At 38.1% G+C, this 20,088-nt stretch overlaps 1 protein-coding gene across 4 annotated transcripts in view; it reads left to right on the forward strand.

The window, feature by feature from the left end:
* PDCD6IP (programmed cell death 6 interacting protein) overlaps window positions 1–18,764 on the forward strand; it is a 34,710-nt gene extending 15,946 nt beyond the window's left edge. The window contains exons 6-18 of one of the 4 annotated variants that reach the window (XM_014942147.1): window positions 695–795; window positions 2,863–2,994; window positions 4,664–4,886; window positions 5,725–5,848; window positions 6,548–6,725; window positions 7,139–7,250; window positions 8,057–8,226; window positions 9,205–9,453; window positions 10,646–10,780; window positions 11,742–11,836; window positions 14,640–14,772; window positions 15,120–15,337; window positions 16,123–18,764. In XM_014942147.1, the coding sequence (XP_014797633.1) occupies window positions 695–795; window positions 2,863–2,994; window positions 4,664–4,886; window positions 5,725–5,848; window positions 6,548–6,725; window positions 7,139–7,250; window positions 8,057–8,226; window positions 9,205–9,453; window positions 10,646–10,780; window positions 11,742–11,836; window positions 14,640–14,772; window positions 15,120–15,337; window positions 16,123–16,291 (2,039 nt within the window). In that variant the 3' untranslated portion in view covers window positions 16,292–18,764. The remainder of the gene's footprint in view (window positions 1–694; window positions 796–2,862; window positions 2,995–4,663; window positions 4,887–5,724; window positions 5,849–6,547; window positions 6,726–7,138; window positions 7,251–8,056; window positions 8,227–9,204; window positions 9,454–10,645; window positions 10,781–11,741; window positions 11,837–14,639; window positions 14,773–15,119; window positions 15,338–16,122) is intronic. The other 3 variants (XM_014942155.1, XM_014942163.1, XM_014942170.1) reach the window with 3 other exon arrangements.
* Window positions 18,765–20,088: the final 1,324 nt, after the last annotated feature.

Here is a 20,088-nt window from a genome sequence, read left to right on the forward strand (position 1 = left end):
GGGTGAGGACGTGAGGGAGGGAATAGCGCTGCCGCGAGGCACACACAGCTCTGATATGGAGTATTTGATACCACTTGGAAGGAACGGTGGTTATTTATGGCTAGGAATGGCGTTTCTGTACGTTGCTGTAAGTCAGCAGTGGTGTGGGCTGCCACGGAAGGGACCAGCCCCTTCTCTGCTGTTGCACTTCTGCAAATGTTTGAGAGTCCTGTCATGGAGTTGGGTTAGAGGACAGATCCTGAAAATTAACTCTTTTTTGCTAACTAGGTTCCAGCTAAATTCTTTTTGACTATGGCTGCACAAATGCTTGTGCTGCCACCAGGCTGGAACAAGCTGGCAGAGTGAAGAGTGGGACAGCAGCTCTTGCTGGCAGCTTGCCCTTCCTCTGAGGTAAAGCATCACTCTTCATCCTCCATAAATGCCAGCAGCTGCCAAAAGATTTCTTGTATGACTGACTGAACCTTCGGTGTTGAAGGCTACTGAAGTAGGAAATCTGGCTACTGAAATAGGAAATCTGGGAGCTGCTGCTGGATGTCAAGGGAGAAGAATGGGATTCCCACCTCTGAGCTATAATGTAAAGCTTTACCCTTAGAATGTAGTTGTTGCTGATTGAAGATGAAGTCATTTACCTGCTCACTTGTAAAAACTGATGATAACCATCGTTGTTCTTTGCTTTTTCTCCCCTTTCCCTCAGATAAAATGAAAGATGGTATCATAGCTAAACTAGCTAATCAAGCTGCTGATTACTACGGTGATGCTTACAAACAGTGTCAATATAAAGATACTTTGCCCAAGGTTAGTACCTCTCCTGGAAATTACCTGGGATCTGCTGTTGTTGGGAATAACAGTTATTGTTTATAATGTAGTTGACAAAATACACTTCAATGTATCCTCGAGAGAAGCTGACATATTGCTACTTTGGGAATAACAGTTATTGTTTATAATGTTGACAAAATACACTTCAACGTATCCTCGAGAGAAGCTGACATATTGCTACATTTGAAAGAAATGAACCTGTAATTTGAAAAGCAGTGAAGGATCTAGGAGGCAAAAGATAGCAAGTGGGTTTTTTTGTTGTTTTTAGGAAGTAAAATCCTATTACACGAAGTGTTTACTTGCAACTTATTTAAATTTCATTTAAAGTGATCGTGAAATGTTTCTGATAGCATTTAGATATGGCTTCTTGTACTTAATGCCTTACTAAATCTGTCTCTAAACCTAACACTTTCTAATGGGGCTCAATTGGTATCTAGTCTTAATGTTTGCACGTGAAACTTGCTCTCGTGTCCAGCATGAATACAGCGGTACCGTTCGCTTACCTGATCATGAAAAACATGACTGGAAGTCAGTGTGTGTCCTTTGTCCTTCTGTCTGCCTTCCCCTCTTCCTCCACCCTAAAACCTTCTCAATACTTGTAATTTGTCTCAAATCAGACTTGACTGTTCCTTGGAGCGCTGGTGGTTTTGGAAGATGCAGAAGGCTATTTTTTCATGCTCGTTGAATATATACTGTATGACAAGTATCAAATGTATCAATTATGTTGAAATAATAAAATAGTACAAACCCTTTTGTGCAGTGCTAGGTTTATAATTTCTAGTGCAGAACAGAATCTTGATAATGATAGGAACTGTATGTATAAGGGCTGCTGTACTAAAGTAAAAGTATGTATTTGTATTCTTAATTAATAAATTACACAAATGCTTTTGTAGGCCAGTCAGGGCTTTTTTAATATATTTTTGGAAAAAAAAACTTTTTTACATATAGGGCAATTTCTCCCTCTAGATATTATATTTACGATGGATTTCTGAGAGGCAATGAGATAAAATAAAGCCATTGCTTTGTCTTTTGTTGTTGTGGACCTTTCTAAGCCATAGATCTACTCCCTGTTGCAGTTGCACAGTGATCTGTCAGTTGATCATCTGAAAGAACATAACAAGGTTTGCTGGTTGCATGAATTAACACCAGCTGTGAGAACACTTACAGGTTTAGGAGTGTGAAGTAGAGATTGACCTCATGGGTCAGATTCCAGTTGCAAGGCCTCCCAGATGACTTTTTCATCCAAATTTACCATCATCTTTTTTTTTTTCCATCTCTGTGGGGGCAGCAAGTTTGCACAAATGTGAAGAAGCAGGTCTTTATATACTGAGAACTTTAAAACATCACTCTGGTTTTCCAGTGCTCCTTGATTTAAGAAATAAGTCAGTAAGACCAAATCCTTGATCAAAGACCATGCTTATACTGTGGGCTGCAGCATAAGGTTTTCTTCGTGTCTTGGTTGGTACAACTGCAAAGATAAGTGCATTTATATGAGTCTAAAAAGGGCTTAAATCTTTTAAATTGCTTTCCATGTCCATAGTTATTGGTCTCTTTACTTGTTCTTTGCTTTCAAAATTTTAGAGTTGCTCTCTTGATAGGCCTGCTGCTGTTTTAAGTGTAATTGCTTGGTTAAATTAAAAGAAAAGAAAAAAGGGACCTGTCTTCTCCCCTTCCCCTTCTTTTAAGAACACTTGTGTCTTGGCTTTGTCTTGGGACCGTTTGGGTGTGTTCTTGCAACTATCCTTTCTAACTTATGCATGCATTTCTAACCTTTGAAGTAAATGTTGCGACTTCATGGCTTGAAGTTAAATTGTAGTTCATCTAAAATAATGAACCCTAAGAATTTTGCAACAACAGATTAAACAAAAAGAAAGACTGGATTCAATACATGCAAAGTCACGTGGTCTCTGACATTTACCTCTAATGTTTTAACCTATCTAAACCATTAATTGGGTGATTCTAATTTCCTTTTCTTCTTCCTTTTTCTTCCTGCATCCCATGTTGTCTGTGGTGGTGGTTAATGTGGTTGGACTTTCCCCTGGTCAGTATTTTTATTTCCAGGAGGTGTTTCCTGTTCTGGCTGCAAAGCACTGTATTATGCAGGCCAATGCAGAATATCATCAATCTATCCTGGCAAAACAGCAGAAGAAATTTGGTGAAGAAATTGGGAGGTTGCAGGTGGGTAACTATTTTTCTTCTCCGAAAAATATCAGAAAACTTTAAACCCTGAAAAGCTAGCTCAGAGTTCTAAAGTTCAAATAGCTAAGAATTAAAATGTAGTAAAAAAAATTACAGAGTATGTTTATCACATATATCAAATTGTTAGCAGCTGCAAATATGAGAGTTATCGCTGTAGCTTTTATGAAGACGTATTTTAATGACTTTTGGGCAGTTTATTGCTGCTTGACATGTTACATCTGTATCTTTATGTTTGCATAGGCTTCTTATCTCAATATAGCTAATATAACAGATCTGATAATAAACCTTCCTAAGTAATGTTATAAAACAAAAAATAATCCCAAAACATTAAAATTCTGTCTGGTGTATACAAAACTCCTTTCCTGCCATCCCAGTCTACATCTGGATCATTTTTTAAAAACGTACATACAGTTGTATTTTTAGTCCTTATAGTTTTTTGCCACTATATATGGTTTCTAGAGGGACTGAGATACAGATGTTATATTAACATAAGTAAGGTTTTCTCATGTTTTAATTAAGGTAGGGGAGAAAATGACTAAAAAATAACTACTTCATGTCTTCTGATCCTTGTGAAAAAAGAAAATAGTGCTGCTTTGACTGAATTTGTAGGATCCATGTGCAATGTCTATTTATTGATATGCAGGAGGGTTGAGAGACTTAGGTAAAACTATCATGTTGACATTTTGAAAGTTACCATTCTGCATTTATTGACTTGCAGCAGGATGGAGCTTGAAACTTCTTTTTTTGGTATGCTTGCATGACAATGAGGTGCCTGTATGAGCTTCTAGTAGCAAGTTGTTGTACTCTGGCTACATTACTAGGTGATAGATGAAGGCATATCAGTTGTTTATTCTTGAGTTTCAAATCTGCCTAGCAGATCTCCTGTTCTATATAATAATTTCTGAATAATTTCTGTAGCTTCTGAGCTTAAGGTTAGATGGGTGCTGGTGGCAGGTGTGCAGGACTCTGCCTTCTTCCTTCATGAATGTGCGCAAGGTTTGAGAAACAAGTTGCAGTACCTGCAGATGCAAGCTCTGGGTTTTAGGAAACAACATGAAAATGACGTGGTGGCACTTTATTTCTTTCTTTTCTTTGGGTTTTTTTTTTTTTTTGTTGCATTTAGCTCATGATCACTTCTGGATATTGGGGTCATAGTGAAGCTATTTTGAGAGATTAACTTGTATTACTGTTTTTTGTTTGTTTTTATTTTTTTCCCCCCAATGAACTATTTTAATGAGTAAAATCTCCTTTTCTCTTTGTGATACATAAGAGGGAAGAATACTTTCTTAAGGAAATAATAATATTGATCATATGTGTTGGCAGTAGGTACTTGGCCAATGGGAAAGCTCATCTGTTTTCCTAAATATTTGTGAAAGGGAGAAGGAAAAGTTATTTTAGCTGTATTTTTATTTTTTTTTTTTTTTAGCATGCAGCATTTTTTTCCCCAATGGTCTATTTTAATGAGTAAAATCTCCTTTTCCCTTTTTGATACATAAGAGGGAAGAATATTTTCTTACGGAAATAATAATACTGATCATATGTGTTGGCAGTAGTTACTTAGCAAATGGGAAAGCTCATCTGCTTTCTTAAGTATTTGTGAAAGGAAGAAGGAAAAGTTATTTTAACTGTATTTTTATTTTTTTTTTAGCATGCAGCAGACTTGGTGAAAACAGTTGCCTCTCGTTACGATGAATATATAAACGTTAAAGATCTGGTTGACAAAATCAACCGAGCGCTTACAGCCGCCAAAAAAGACAATGACTTCATTTACCATGACCGAGTTCCTGACCTGAAAGATTTGGAGTCCATTGGAAAAGCCAGTCTTGTCAAGTCTACTCCAGTTGCTGTTCCCCTCAGTCAGAAATTCACTGGTAAGTGAAGTGTGTGGAGTGCCCAGGGTAATTGTTACCTTGTGCAACACACGGCCACCAAAGTTCATTCATACCATGAAGAAGTAAATGTTTACTTTTGAATTTTACTCAGTGTACAGCAGTGTTTGTGAAAGTCCCATTTGTCTTTTCCAGTTTGTTGTTCTACTTCTTGATGATAAAAAGTACTGAAAGAATAAGGCACAAGTTAAAAATCATTATATGCAGTGTGCCCTTCTGTCAAAGATTCTCTCAGATTTTCTCAGCAACTGTATTTTCTATATTAAACCAACTTTTTTGAATTCCAGAAGGGACACTAATATCAGGGAGAAGTATCAAATTGTACTATCTTAACTAACTTAGTTGCTGACCTTCCATAAAGCTGAAAAATTTCAGTTTGTTGGCTGTATGGAGGAGTTCTGAGAAATGATCCCCTCTTCTGTTTCTCATTCTCCTCTTTTAAAAAAGCAGAATTGAAAACGAAGCCTGATTTGTAATCCTAAAATTGTTTTAAATGTAATGACTTCGAATTATTTCTAAATCAATTTCAGTCTTAAAAACTGAAACCTAATCTAAAGACCTGTAGAAATAGTTGGGTGGGTTTTTTGTTTGTTTTTTTTTTTTTATGAAACCTAATCTCAAGACCTGTAGAAATAGTTGGGTGGTTTTTTTTTTTTTTGTTTGGTTTCTTTTTAAGACATCTTGGGGAGTGTGGGAGAGTATCTTAAACTGTTCAGATCAGTCTCTGTACAACAACCTGTAAGGAGGAGCTGTGAAGATATTTGTGTCCTTTCACCTTCAACAGCGCATCTTTGAGTAATTTATACTACTTTAATTGCAGACCTGTTTGAGAAGATGGTTCCCTTGCAAGTTCAGCAATCTGTGAGTGTTTATAACCAGAGAAAGGCAGATCTAGTAAACAGGTCAATAGCCCAGATGAGAGAAGCCACAAATCTGGCAAATGGGTAAGTATGGCTTGTTACATTTATCAAGAGGATTTATGGAACAGCCTACATGTAAACAGCGGTTGCCTTTCCACCTCTGGACATTCAGATGGCAGTACCTTTTTATTACTGCATGGTAAGCTAGCAAACTTAAGCCATAGCAGGGGTATTTCAAACTACTTTTCTGTGGATGTTAAGACAGACACCATATTAAGAACAAATGGTATTCAATTTTCTTCAATATTTCCTCATTTTTTAGGAGTCTGACGCTTGCTCAGAAAAAATTCCAGTTCCATTAATCCTTATATTCCAGTGGTCAGCTTGATTGCACCAGGGACTCAATATGTGATTTTTTTCCCTGTAAATTTTGTTCTTTACAAAATAATAAAAACATTATATCAAGCTGAAAGATAGGAATGTCACTCAAGACAGTTGGTTCTTCATCTACCAGATAGTTACTACTGAAAATGTTTGCCATATTTTGTAAATGCTAAAGAACTGGGATTTGTTTAGCTTTTTAAGAGCTTTGAAGCTTACTGATGGTGTGATAGACACTAGGAATACATTTAGAGTTTTCAGTTTGCAATTTCTGTCCAGGAGTACATGATACTATGTCCTTTATAATTGACTTTGTTTGTTTGGATAGCAGCAGCACTATTTACAGGATAAAACCATCTAATACTACAAACAAGTTGTTGTTTCATATGTTGACTCTTTCAGCGTGTTGGCTTCCCTCAATCTCCCTGCTGCTATCGAAGATGTGTCTGGCGACACCGTTCCTCAGTCTATTTTGAACAAGTCTAAGTCTGTGATTGAACAGGGAGGAATTCAGACCGTTGATCAGTTGATCAAAGATCTGCCTGAACTGCTACAAAGGAATAAAGAAATTTTAGATGAAGTAAGCTCAGCAACCCCCAACATTCAAATATGCTTAAAACGTACCACCATTGAACTTTTTTTCTTTTAACAGCAATAGAAAAAGTGCACTATTATCCAAAATGCTTGTAACTTTAATAGCACTTTAAAAATATGTCATTTAAGTGTTTAGTCCATACAAAAACTGTGCTGTCACATGTGGATGTTCCCTTATGAGTATTTTGTTTTTAACATTGCTGGGGTTAGGGGGAGGGAATGCGTTCTCAAGAAACTGGTGTGATTTGTTGCTTTCGTGCCTGTTTTCTATTTTCCGAATTAAATAAATTTATAAAGGAAGTATAAGCATTCTTTATATTTTCTACACTAGCTGGTTATTTTTGTAGTCATTTCATGTTTAGAATGGCTTATAATGTGTGTAACACTTGGCTCTTGCAGTCACTGCGGTTATTGGATGAGGAAGAAACTACAGACAACGACCTGCGAACAAAATTCAAAGAACGCTGGCAGAGAACGCCCTCCAACGAACTCTACAAGCCTTTAAGGGCAGGTAAAGTTCATGTTTCATGCACTGGATTCTGGGGATGCTCTACAAATATCCACTCTCGCTGCATAAATTGAAGTAGTTTTCTGATATTACCTTTAAAGACAAAAATTTCACTTTAGCAGAGGTTATGCCAAAATATCCTTATGCAATCTGCACCATTATTTGGAGTGGAGACATGATGTGGCAGCAGAGAATTTGCTGCTGCTTTTGCACCCCTGGAATGCGCGTGCATGCTTAAGTGTCAGAAAGCATATGTGATGAAAAATGGCTGTTCTCCTAAGAATCTGGTTGCAATTGCCTCTTAAATACTTCACTTTTTTTTTTTTGTAAATTAACATTCTGGTTTTGTATTTCCCATCAAGGTGTGCTTTTGTCTTTGATTTGCTGTACTGTTTTTTTTTTCTTTCCCTAGCAGTTAGTCAAACTACTGAGGACCATGACTTTAGCACGGTTTCTGTGCATTTAATATGTGTTGTTTTGAAGCTAAGAAGGGAGTGATACCGGTGCCTTGGTTTAGCAAAGTTTTTAAATTTGAAGAGTACCTCAAACCAGTGTTTATTCATGTAATGTACTTTTGTATACTTCTCTGGAGAATTAATATAGATGCCTAGTTTATGCACTCCATAAAACATAACTTAGAAGCTTAAGGGTTTTTTTGTAAGTCTTAATAACTTCAGGATGTGCAGGCTCATAAAAATGTATGAAGACTTGCAAAAAGCATGAAAGCTGCTCGAGTGCAAGTCTTGGATAAAACAAGTTTTGAAATGATATAAACGACCTTTTTTTATTCTTCTTCTTCCTACCACCAGAGGGAGCCAATTTCCATAATATTTTGAATAAAGCTGTGCAAGCAGATGGCCAAGTTAAAGAGCGCTATCAGTCCCACCGAGATACAATTGCACTTCTGTGTAAGCCTGAGGCAGAACTCAATGCTGCCATTCCTTCTGCCAACCCAGCAAAAACATTACAAGGAAGTGAGGTAAAGCATTGAAATTTGTCTCCATTTTGAGCGGAAGTGCTACTCATAGCATCACAGAATGGTTAGAGTTGGAAGGGACCTTAAAGATCATCGAGTTCCAACGCCCTATTTCTCTACTCCCTTACAAAGAGTCCCTCCCCATCTCTCCTGTAGCCCCTTCAGGTACTGGAAGGCCGTTACAAGGTCTCTCTGGAGACTTCTCTTCTCCAGGCTGAACACCCCCAACTCTCTCAGCCTGTCCTCATAGCAGAGGTGCTCCGGCCTAACATAGTAAACTTAGATGAACTGTTGTGGAGGCTGATCCTCAGCTGCTCCTGTTTCTCTCACAATTGATACAGGAAGTAACTAACATTTGGAAAAGAGATTGGGTTTGTTTTTTTTTTTTAATTTAAAATCTGCTTGAGTATATTTCATTACACTTAGTGTGAGCAAGTTCAATTGCCAGGGATGGCAAGACTGGTTGACTGCTACAAGAAGAGCAATCCTTGATGAATATTTTTGTTATATAGGGTGGTGGGATGTAGGGCTCAGTCTCTTGGGGCAATTAGGCAATGTAAAAGATACAGCCTAGTATTTTAAAATTTCAGGCAGTTACACCAACTTACTTTCCAAGAAAGTAATGTCTCATCTACAGGAATATTGTTTTTCTTATAGGAGTGATTTGAAGTCCATGTTTTGACTGTCATTTTAGAATAGACTGATCAGTTTTAAAAAGACTTAAAAATCTTTGTATTAATTCAGTGTTATTAGTGGAAACAAACAAATCTTTAAAGGAGAATATAGCATGAGAAATACTTAAAGATCTTTGTTTTGTTGAGTTTTGTCCTGGTTTGTCATCTTAAACACATTTATAAACAAACAGTCATGCAGTAGTGTTGTCAGCATCAGTGAGGAGTGTTAGACGGAAACAAGTAGTAGAGTGTAATTCTGGAATAATTCCTTTAAACATGCAAACTTCTGACAATTTTTCTTACCCAGGTTGTTAATGTCTTAAGAACTTTGTTGGCCAATCTGGATGAAGTTAAGAAGGAGAGAGAGCAACTGGAAAATGACTTGAAATCTGTAAATTTTGACATGACGAGCAAATTCCTAACTGCACTCGCACAGGATGGTGCTATAAATGAGGAGGCTATCTCTGTGACAGAGTTGGACAGAATTTATGGGAGTTACACACAGAAAGTTCAAGAGTCCCTAAAAAAGCAGGAAGAACTTCTCAAAAACATTCAGGTACAACACCTTGTATGTTGTCTTCTTAAAATAAGGAGCAATGATCTCTCCGGTGCTTTAGAAATCTCCCAGAGCTCCACTGTAAATTCTCTTGGACCTTTTCTTGGCCTAGTTCTGCAGATGGCTTTGTCCTTGAAAGAAGCTTAACTGGTGTGTTAAGAAGTTTTTGATTGTTGTCTTGTTTTTTCCCCATATCCCATCGTAATACTTGTTTCTGGGATAGAAGGAGAACTGTCCTTACTCTCTACTAGAAGACGTTTTGGGTCTCTGAAGTACACTTTGATTTATTCCTAATTGCTATTTACAATGTGCTTGATTTCCAGAATGTACAAAGCTCACCAAAGTAAAAATTACTGAGAATTCCCCAAAGTTTATTTGTAAGTTCATCCTTAATTTGTCAATAATGCTAGAGACGGGCACCTAAAACGTGGCAAAAGAGGTCTTGGTGCTTGGAGAGGTGACAATAGTGGCTTGAGTAATAATGGGGCCTATTTGTGCACGAGATTACTTGCAAATTCTGACTGCAACTTGGATTGCAAGAAGAAGAGATTTTTCCACAAGGAAAAAAGATAATTTCTAAATGACCATATGGCCTGTGTTTGTCCAGGATTTTATATTGAGATACCTTTTAACATAATAGACTTTAAAAATCTTGATGGATATTCCTTTGATGTTCAAGTTTGGCTGCTTCTCAGAGCTGGAGTAATCTTCTGAAGTATTGTTGTTTATTTTCCCAAAAGAAACAAGATGTATGTGATCCTTCTGTAAGTTTTCCCCTTCCCTGTCCTTTTAGTAGCTTGCCAATGTCAACCAAATTTGAGGTAGCACTTCTTAAAAACGCTAACTTTCAGTATGGTTTTATGAATATCAATGGAGAGAACCTAATTAGTACAGCCTCTGAGAGTCTGCAGTATGAACTTGAGAAGTAGCTGAAGGCAGCCCACAACAGAACAGGTAATTAGCTGCTACCTACTGCCAGTGAGTTAATGTATGCATAGTTCTGAAGTAGCCACTGCTCTTGGCAGACAGCAAGTATTGGGAAGAACAATGTGTCAATGGAAGGCAAGGAAAGGTAAATGCTGGGAAAAGGGGGTTGAAGCAATGAGTAAGAGGAAAAATACCCAAAGAAGCACAATCTTACATGGAACTAGCTTGCGTTATTTTCAATGCTTCTTTTTCCCCTTCTTTTAAGAATGCACATCAGGATTTTTCAAAGATGAAACAATCAAACAACGAATCTAATTTAAGAGAAGAAGTTTTGAAGAACTTAGCTGTAGCAAATGACAACTTCGTGGAGCTTGTAGCCAATTTAAAAGAAGGCACCAAGGTATGGTAACACTTAAGGAACTAGAAGAACTTTTTTGTTATTTATTTACACAATAAGATGTGAATCAAAAATCATAATAAACTTTGCAGACCTGCTAGATGAGAGGTACATTTTTTGAGGATTTTGCTACTGAAGTGAGGACAGGGAGTTGCTTGGATTTTGATTGTTTTGAGAGCTGTGAAAACCTGCTTTGTTCCTATCTGAAAAGTAAGCTTTTCTGAGCATTGCTTTATATTAAAATAGGAAAAGGTGTTAATTACAGCTGAGTAACTGATGCTGAAGTACCCAGATGAGCCATTTTATCTGAGGAAGTCTTTCCTCTGTTCTCCCATGGTATTTAATTACCTTATCAAATTTGTGTTTTATAAGCTGCCACTGCATGCATGAGGACAGATGAGGAGGGCTTTATTTAGCGTGCTTTTTTTGATCTGGGCTTCTGGAAGGTGTCTTAGTGCTGCTTTATTAAGTACTTTTTGTTGGTTTATTGATAGCTCCCTAGAGGGGAAAAAGGAAAACAAAACTCTGAAATGTCCATACAAATGAAATGCGTGGAACTGACTGAAGGCAGTAAAATTAAAAACAGAAAAAATTATCCTTTAGGTGATAAACAGTTAATCACCAGAAGTGTTCTATTTTATTCTGGTTGTAATACATTTTCTAGTTGTCTTAAGCTATTTTTATATTTATATACACATAGAGAGAGATATCTGTGTGTGTGTATAAATGTATATATATGTAACACACACACACAAATCTTAGCTGTTGGCCATCCCTTTAATATCCTGACTTTTTTTTTTTTTGAAAAGCAGAATAAAATACACTAGAAAACTTTACTGAAATGGCACGTTCTGGGCACTTTAATAATATATCACCTACAATGGGATCAATATGTAAAAAATATGCTAGCGTGGAGTCTGAAAGTATTGGTTAAGCATGTTATTTTTTTTTTTTCCTTCACTAGTTCTACAATGAGCTGACAGAAATCCTGCTGAAATTCCAAAACAAATGCAGTGACATTGTCTTTGCTCGCAAGACTGAAAGAGATGAACTGCTCAAGTAAGACTTCAGTATTTTATTTAAGCATTGTAGAAGTTAATCTTTGGGTACATGTTTATTAGGGTACTTGATGAAACGAGAAAGGAAGAGTAAGTGTGTTAAGACTATCACCTCCTCTTTGCCTTAGTGCTAACCCCACTCTCCTCTCCCCTGAAAAACTAGGAAAGTTGACAGGAGAAATAAATGGAAAAATCTACTTTGAAGTCTGCTCTGCTATTCCAATATTCAGCATGAATCTGTTCCATCTTATGATTTCACTCTCAGTTCTTTCTGGCATGCACTATTCCGATGTTCAGCATGAATCTGTTCCATCTTATCATGATTTCACTCTCAGTTCTTTCTGGCATGCGTTTGTTAATAATTTTATTTTATTCCTTCCTTTGAGGAACTTCTGATTTCTGCACGTTGCTCCTGCAGTCATTTTGGTTTAAGAAATTAGATTAATGCTTCAGCATATGATTCCACGTGCCCAGTGTGGTGGTGGGAAAACCATTGGTATTCCATCTCTGCTCCGTGGTCTGGTCTGACACCTTACCATTGTTCAGATGCATGGGTTGCCTACACGGCAGGGGGAGAGAAGCAGATTTTGTCCTTCACGTGAAGGAAAGTGTCTGATGTTGTGTCACAGTAAGCTTCAGCTGTGATTTTTAGGCTCTCCTCTTAGGAGGAAAATATAACTAAAAATGGTTGCCTTTTAATCAGTACTCTTTAGCCAAGTCCATACGTAGCCCCTTATAAAAAGGGCTCGTTGTTACTAAAATCTTGGTTGGTGAAAGTGCAACTATTCTGTGCACGTGCCATGTTTTGAATGGGATGCTCAGCCCTCAAATTTTACCTTTCCTGACTTCATCTCTTGTAGAACTGTTCTTTTTCAGCTGGGCATCATGCTTGTAAATGAATTCTTAGTAACCGTGTAACAACCCCTTCCACCTCTCTTCCAGTTCTTACACTCATGCAGTTTGGAAGCTGTGGGTTGCCTACCCAAGGTCTGAATATCTCACATCTCTAATAAGTTAATATTCAGCGTTCGAGCTGTAAGCTTAGTGTTGGTAGAACATTCAGCTGGGTTCTTGCCATGCTATCTTTTACTGCCTTGTGTATTAAATGGTGGCTGAAATGGAACCCTGTCAAGGTTGGGGGCAGTGATCAGATTTGGAATATTTGGAGTATACGTTTACAAAATGTGTTTCTTGGTGCCCACAGTTTGAATAAATTAAATGTGTGTTTGTTGTCACTTCCCTGTGCTGTCCCCTGCCCCCCTCAACCACCATGAAATTATGGACTGTGGGCTGCATCTTCAATTAGTGAAAATAAATTTGTTTAGACGGTTTCTCATTTATAACTAGAGATTATTTTTTTTTCCCCAAGTAAAGATGTTCCATTGGAGGATTGGTTTTAATAACGTTTTAAGTTTCACATTTTGTCACTTTGTGGTCAAAATATACTTCACTCTGAATGGTACCTCTGTTCTGTACGCCATTGGTCTCTGTGGTGTGATTTTTAAGAAGAAAATCCCTTGTATCATCTTCTAAGGTGTTAAGTTTGGGTTTTGTTAGTTTCAGTATAACACAGTGTTGAATAGTGACTCCACTACCTGTGAGAAACAGTTTGAGATATACATACGGGTATATAACAGCATCAAGACAGTATTTCCAGCTTTTTCTCCATCATTCCATTTCACTGAAGGGGTAACTACAAGAAGAGTTTCCTTGGGAGTTTTTGTTTCAGTCTTGGTTTTTTTTGGTACCAAGTTTCCCACTTTTGTTTTCCTTTGGAGCTCCCCTTTGCAGGCTGTGTAATAGGAGCCTGTAGTTTGTTGCCAACTAGACTGGATTCCTTTGTCAGCCTCCCCTGGCTTCTGTTTCAGAACACCAGGTATCAAATTCCAACTGTTGCATATCGCTCACCTGTCATTTTTAGGCAAAATTGTCTGAAATTTTAAATGTTTCCTCAAGTCTCTGAAGAATCTGCCCAATCTCAAATATTGAATCCTTGCGTTGAGAAATGCACCACATGCCTCTGAATATGGAACTTAAAACTGCTTCCTGGGAGTCTTCCTGGCAGACTGACTGTAAAGTTACTCTGTTTAATTCTGTGAATGTCTGTAGTACAGCCTGACACCAAAGCCACCTTGTGTCTCATCAAGAGTAATTTGAACACTAGACGTAACAGAACAAAGCACTTGACAGGTCATGTGCTTGCTGAGCCATTCAGATATTTGCCAGGTTTTTTTTTTTATAGTTATGATTATCCAGATAAAAATAATATTGCAATTCTAGTGGACTTTTCTTTTTTCTTTTTTAACAATTCTGTTAGATGTATGGTATTTGCATGCAATATTATTTAATTTAGGGAAATCTACAAGCAATACAACATTGGGATTTTTTTCTGTATTTGAGCATCTGTTTACACATCAAAATTACTGAAATGTACTTATATCCTTTTCCATATCCTTGAGGTTTCCTTATGTTCTCAGGAAAGCTTCCAAGTTGCTAAGCATTCTGACTACTCTATAATTTCTGATCCCAAAGCTTTTGGCTAATTCAGTGATCTATACCCGGTATTGAGTTGCAACATTAAAGACATTATTAGAAAACAACTGTAACAGTTAATCAGAGGGTTGGCTAGAGGATTGTTTCTGTGGAAGTGATTTGGACTCCCGATTTAGTTTGAGCGAGCTCAGTCACCCTGCTTTAAATACTAGCTTTACTCCGTTGCATCTTTTTAGCTTAGCTTGCTGAAGTGTGTAACAAACAATTCTTAAACTAAGCTGTGTGTTTGCTTGTTTGTTTTTTTTAAATAGAGATTTGCAGCAAAGCATTGCCAGGGAACCCAGTGCTCCCTCTATTCCTCTGCCGACGTATCAGACCACGCCAGGCGCAGGAACTAAGCCTGCTGCATCGTCGGCTCCGACTCCAGCACCCAGAACCATGGTGGTAAATATATGCTATGGAATTAGTGGGTTGAAAAATAGAGGGTCCACACTTTGGATCTCCAACCTGATCTGTAATTTGCGTGTACTACTCCTTAGTATATTGGTGTATTTGGAAATATGGTGAAGTGAAATAGAGGGCAAAGTCTAGAGGCTTTGCAGAGAGATGTAGTATGTACTCTTGGTGTTCATAATTTATAGAATTGAAACGGAAAGCTTATTGCTTTTTACATTCTTTGCATTATTATAGAATGTCCATTTAAAATAAAAATTAACTAGTCCTATAACCACAGATTTTGATTTTGAGACTTTCAGAAAGAAGCTGCAGCTTAATTCACTTTCTCTTCTTAGGGGACTAAACCGCAGCCACCGGCACGGCCACCACCCCCAGTGATTTCTGCAGCAAGCAGTTCCCCTTCTGCATCAGCACCCTCGGGGACAGCTGCAGCTCCTCCTGCTGCTCCTGCTGCTGCTCCTACTCCTACTCCAGGAGCCAGTGCCCCTGCAGCAAACACTGCACCTTCACAGGCACAGGGACCTCCGTACCCAACTTATCCAGGTTACCCAGGGTAAGCTATGGGAGTACTTGAGCACTTCTTTATCCTGAGACCAAAAAGCACTTGTTTGTTCCATGTGACAGCTTAAAATGAGTTATTATTATAATTGAAGATGTGTTTAGTGTTTGAGGCTAGATAATTTTTTTGTTTGTTTTAATCATGTGATTCTTGTTGGGATCATTTGCTGGGATCATTTGTGGGAGGGTTTGTTTTAAGTTTTTGGAGTTGGGCATTTTTTGAGGAGATGGGAGATAGGAGTGCAGTTCTGAACTGTGTTTTGTGGACTGTTGCCAGCCCTTGCATAATCAGCTGGTGTTGCTTATCTCAAAAGTGTTGGCGTATCTCATTTTTCAACTATTGGTATCTTGCTGAAGATGATGAAAAATACAGAAACAATTCAGTTGAGTAGTGTGCTTTCTTCTGATGTTTTTTTCCATCTTTTTGGAGTCCTCACAAGGAATTGAAGGCAGCTGCTCTCTTCTTCAGCAACAGGCTCAGCAAATGTTAAAATATGTACAATGATATTAAACATAAGAGAATCAATTTAGATCAGTTCGTGTTCAGCTGGTTGCCTTCAGTCCACCTTCTGTCTCCCTTTCTGTTCCATGCATTATGGCTTGTTTGGGTGTTTTTTTCATGTTTGATCCTTGAAAGTTACAATGCTTTCTGCTGTGCAGAAAGGGAAATGAAAGCATTTGCAGTGATTGTATGTCTTTGAGTTGTTATTTTCAAATTAACATAAGCATTGTTTTGCATCTAAAAATATGATTATTTGTTTTTTCCCCCCTCCCACACAGGTATTGCCAGATGCCAATGCCCGTGGCCTATAATCCATACATGTATGGTCAATATAATCTGCCATATGCACCCTCACCTGTCTTTCAAAACCCTGGACAAGCACCATATCCGCCAGCTCAACAACCTGGATACCCTTTTCCTCAACAGCCTTTTTACCCTCAGCAATAATGTACCTGCAAAGAAGCTCTGCTTGTTAAAATTGGGGAGAAATTGGCAATAAGCATACTAAAAGTTTTAGCTTCGGTTAATGTACCATACTGAACTGTGTGCAGTCTATAACTCCAGTTTATTGTTAACCACTCAAAAAATGTCTAGATCAGTTCTTGATTACACTAAACACTTCGAAAGATCTGCTGCAGTGGTTTAGACTGTAGACTAACGCCAGAACTAGAGCCTAATTCAGTGGTCTGAAACTGTACACTACATGTTGGCTAGACCAAAATGTTTCTTTGCAAAAAATCCTAGAAGTAACAGATGGGTTCAGATGAGAAAAAGCGAAGCAGTGCGTGCGCTGGGTGTGATATATTCTACAGAACCATATAGCGTTTCCTTCTATTCTCTATTGGTTTGTATTTTTTTTGAGTTTAGTTAAATATGCTATTTTGTCTAATAATCAAGGCCTTGTAAATCGTCAGTAAACAAAAAATAAATTCCTTAAGAATGGTTTAAATACTTGGTATTCTCATTACCATAAAAATGTGTTTTGTGTGTCTGTAGATTTTTTTCATTTGTCCCTTGACTTGCATAACATAGAGATGACCTCTCAAGTGTTTAGTCTTACAACTGAATTTCCACCTCCTTTTCCTTGATTCTCTATTTTTGTGACAGAATCTCGAATGAACCATTTAAATGTTGGTAGGTGAAGTCTTGCAGGTAGAATTTTCCTGTAACTTTGAAGTGTATTTGAGTAAAATATGTTCATTACAGTTTTAAAGGAATGATTACTCTCATCTCCAGAAAACTTCTTAAAAGAAGGGAGGTCAGGGCCCCTCTTACAGGACCAGTGACTGGTTGGTCTAACCCACGTTTTTCCAAAGAAATGTTGATCAGAAATGTGTTATGGCTCAAAATAGGGCAACTATTGATTGTTGGAGCTTTTCAGATTGTTTTTATATGATTGCTTTTTTCCTTTGAAAAAAAAAATAATGTATTCCCTCAGGGAGCTTATTATCAGCGGAGAAACTTTTTGTTTTGGTGGGGAAAAAAAAAATCTTGTAAATTAAAGCTGATTGAATGTTTACTTTTGGATCCATCTTCTCAAGGGATTAATAACCTTGCACTACATTTTACATTAGATAATGAAGAATATAATTTGTGGTTAATGGCTTCTACCAAATATTTACTAATCATCTTTTAGTCTTTTTATTTTTTAAACATGTTTGTCAGATGAGGGACTCTACATTCCTTTAGCCCTTGACATGAGTGATGAGTTCTGTGGGACAGGGAATTTCCTGAGTGCTTCATACAAGATGTTCTGGCCTTACAGAATAGATGTCACAATACCTATGTTAAATGTTACTGCTCTGTTTTTTTTTTTTCCCTATTTAAGTGCCTGATTAAAATATCGAGGTATATTTTAGTGTAGGAGTTTAGAGGCTGCCAGTTACTGTAGCATCTGGGTGGAAACCTCACTGGGTCTTGAATACTCTTCCTTATAAAGAAAGCAGCATCCGTACCCATTATGAGCTCCTTTCTTTCTGTCTCGAGTTCTTCTTCACTGTGCCATCACTCCGATGACTTTGTAAGCACGACTTGTCTTTGATACTCCCCAACCCCCCATAGAAACAGCACATCAAAAACGTTAACATAAACATCCCCTGTAGAACATGAATATCTAATTCTAAACAAATTTATTAGGCCTGTAGAAGCTCAGTGCTGTGGGGGAACAGGATGAAGTAAGGGAATACAGCACCATCGATACCAGCGTGCACAAGGACAGGTGCTTGGCTTTTCTTTATCAAAACTGCTGAACGGGGTGGAGTGGAAACCTCTCCAATATTCTTCCCCCGATGAGAATACACAGGAGGCAAGGAAGGACAGTGAGGAAAAAAGCTAGGAAGGTAACTGTTGGGAACCAACAATCAGAACCTGATTTTACTTTTAACTGGAAAAACAGTAGTTTTCCACTAATTTTCACTGTGTCGATGTGAGCAAGTGCAAGTCTAATGCAACCTTTTAAGTTCTAAATTTCTAGTACACTATGGCCTGTAGATTTTTTTTTTCTCAGTTTGCACATTAGATGCATTTGAGTTATTGTGTAAGTAAGTTTGTTTCTAGTGCCTCGATTTATAAAACTTCCTTCAATGCTGTATAAAAATGTAACTTGGTTCAAGGTAAAGATTCCTAGAACTGAAATTTCCTTTTAAGACTTGGTAGATCTGGAATCATGGTTAAAACATATTTTTTTTCCAGTTGTGTTACTGCTTGCTTTAGTCTGCTATTATTTGAATATGTATAGAATTCTATGCATTATGTTGAGCTTTCTCATGACCATTTTTCTCTCTTTTTATTTTTTTTTTCTGAAGAGAACAGAAAAATCCAGAGATGTGTATGTATCTGCTTTTAAGCATGCGACTGTCATGACTTTGGTTGAAATGTTATCTTGTTCTTCTCTAGTTTATTAAAAAAAAAAAAAAAATCAGTTAGAGAACCTGATTTCATGGCTTTTTCTCTTGAGTGTTGTTTGGGAAAGGATGGAAATAAGTTGTGGGCCCCCAGATAAGTTTGTGCCGTGTTGAAGGCACTCAGCGCATCGGCTGCTGAGTGTGTACAGCTTGGTAGTAACCCCTCTGTCTACATCCTTGTAGCTGGGTTCATTTCTAAAGCTGAGGGAGTTTATTTCCTTCCAAATATATGAGGAGGAAATGGTGAGGTCCTTCTGCTTTAACAAACTCTGAATCAAAGTTTCTCTTCATGCCCTCACATTCAAATGGGGTTGGTGTGACTCGCAGCAGTGTGGGTTTGGGAGGCGAAGTGATTAAAGGCTTAACTTTTCCCAGCAGATAAATCGCTCCCTGAGAAGTTGATTTTATTGAATTTTTTTTTTTCTTTCCCCAGAAAAAGGCTGTATAACACCATGCTTATTGCAATTGCTGTGTGGAGACAAGCGTTTACAGTCATGTCCTCTCAGAGACTTTGAAGTCAGGCATTTATTATGTCTTCCATAAAAGCTTTCAATGCAATTAACGAGAATAGCAAGTCTTATGAAGCAAACTAATTACAATTCATCACTGAAATACCAGACTACTGCAGGGCTACAAGATGTTTCCTCAGGTTTGGTTTTTTTTTTTTTTAATGTGGTTTCAGCCCATATGAATCACAGAATGCTATGGGGTTGGAAGGGCCCTCTGGAGATCATCTAGTCCAACCCCCTGCCAGAGCAGGTCCACCCAGAGCAGGTTGCACAGGAACGTGTCCAGGTGGGTTTGAATGTCTCCAGAGAAGGAGACTCCACCACCTCCCTGGGCAGCCTCTGCCAGGGCTCTGCCACCCTCACAGGAAAGAAGTTCCTCCTCGTGTTTAGGTGGAACTTCTTATTAACAGTGTTGTGTCCGTGTCATCTTGTTCTGTCCATGGACACCACTGAAAAAAGACCAGCCCCATCCTCCTGACACCCACCCTTGAAGTATTTATAGGTGTTGATCAGATCCCCCCTCAGCCTCAGTCTCCAGACTAAAAAGCCCCAAGTCCCCCGGCCTCTCCTCGTAAGAGAGGTGTTCTAGGCCCCTAAGCATCTTTGTAGCCCTTTTTTGAAAAAAAGTCTTCCTATCTGACCACTAATTTAATATTGCAGGCTAATGATGGTTCTTTCACTATCCTCCTGAACAGGATGTAGGATTATTTTGGGTGCTTTTAGGGCTGTTCTGTGGGCTCTAGTCTGAATTACACCGGACGTGTGCCATTGCTATCTCAAACTGCCCTGAAGCGGTATTTGGGCCCTGACGTTCTGTAACGTCGTTACTCCT

This window comes from Calidris pugnax, unplaced genomic scaffold (genome assembly GCF_001431845.1).
Source record: "Calidris pugnax isolate Ruff unplaced genomic scaffold, ASM143184v1 scaffold23, whole genome shotgun sequence".
Lineage (NCBI taxonomy): Eukaryota > Metazoa > Chordata > Aves > Charadriiformes > Scolopacidae > Calidris > Calidris pugnax.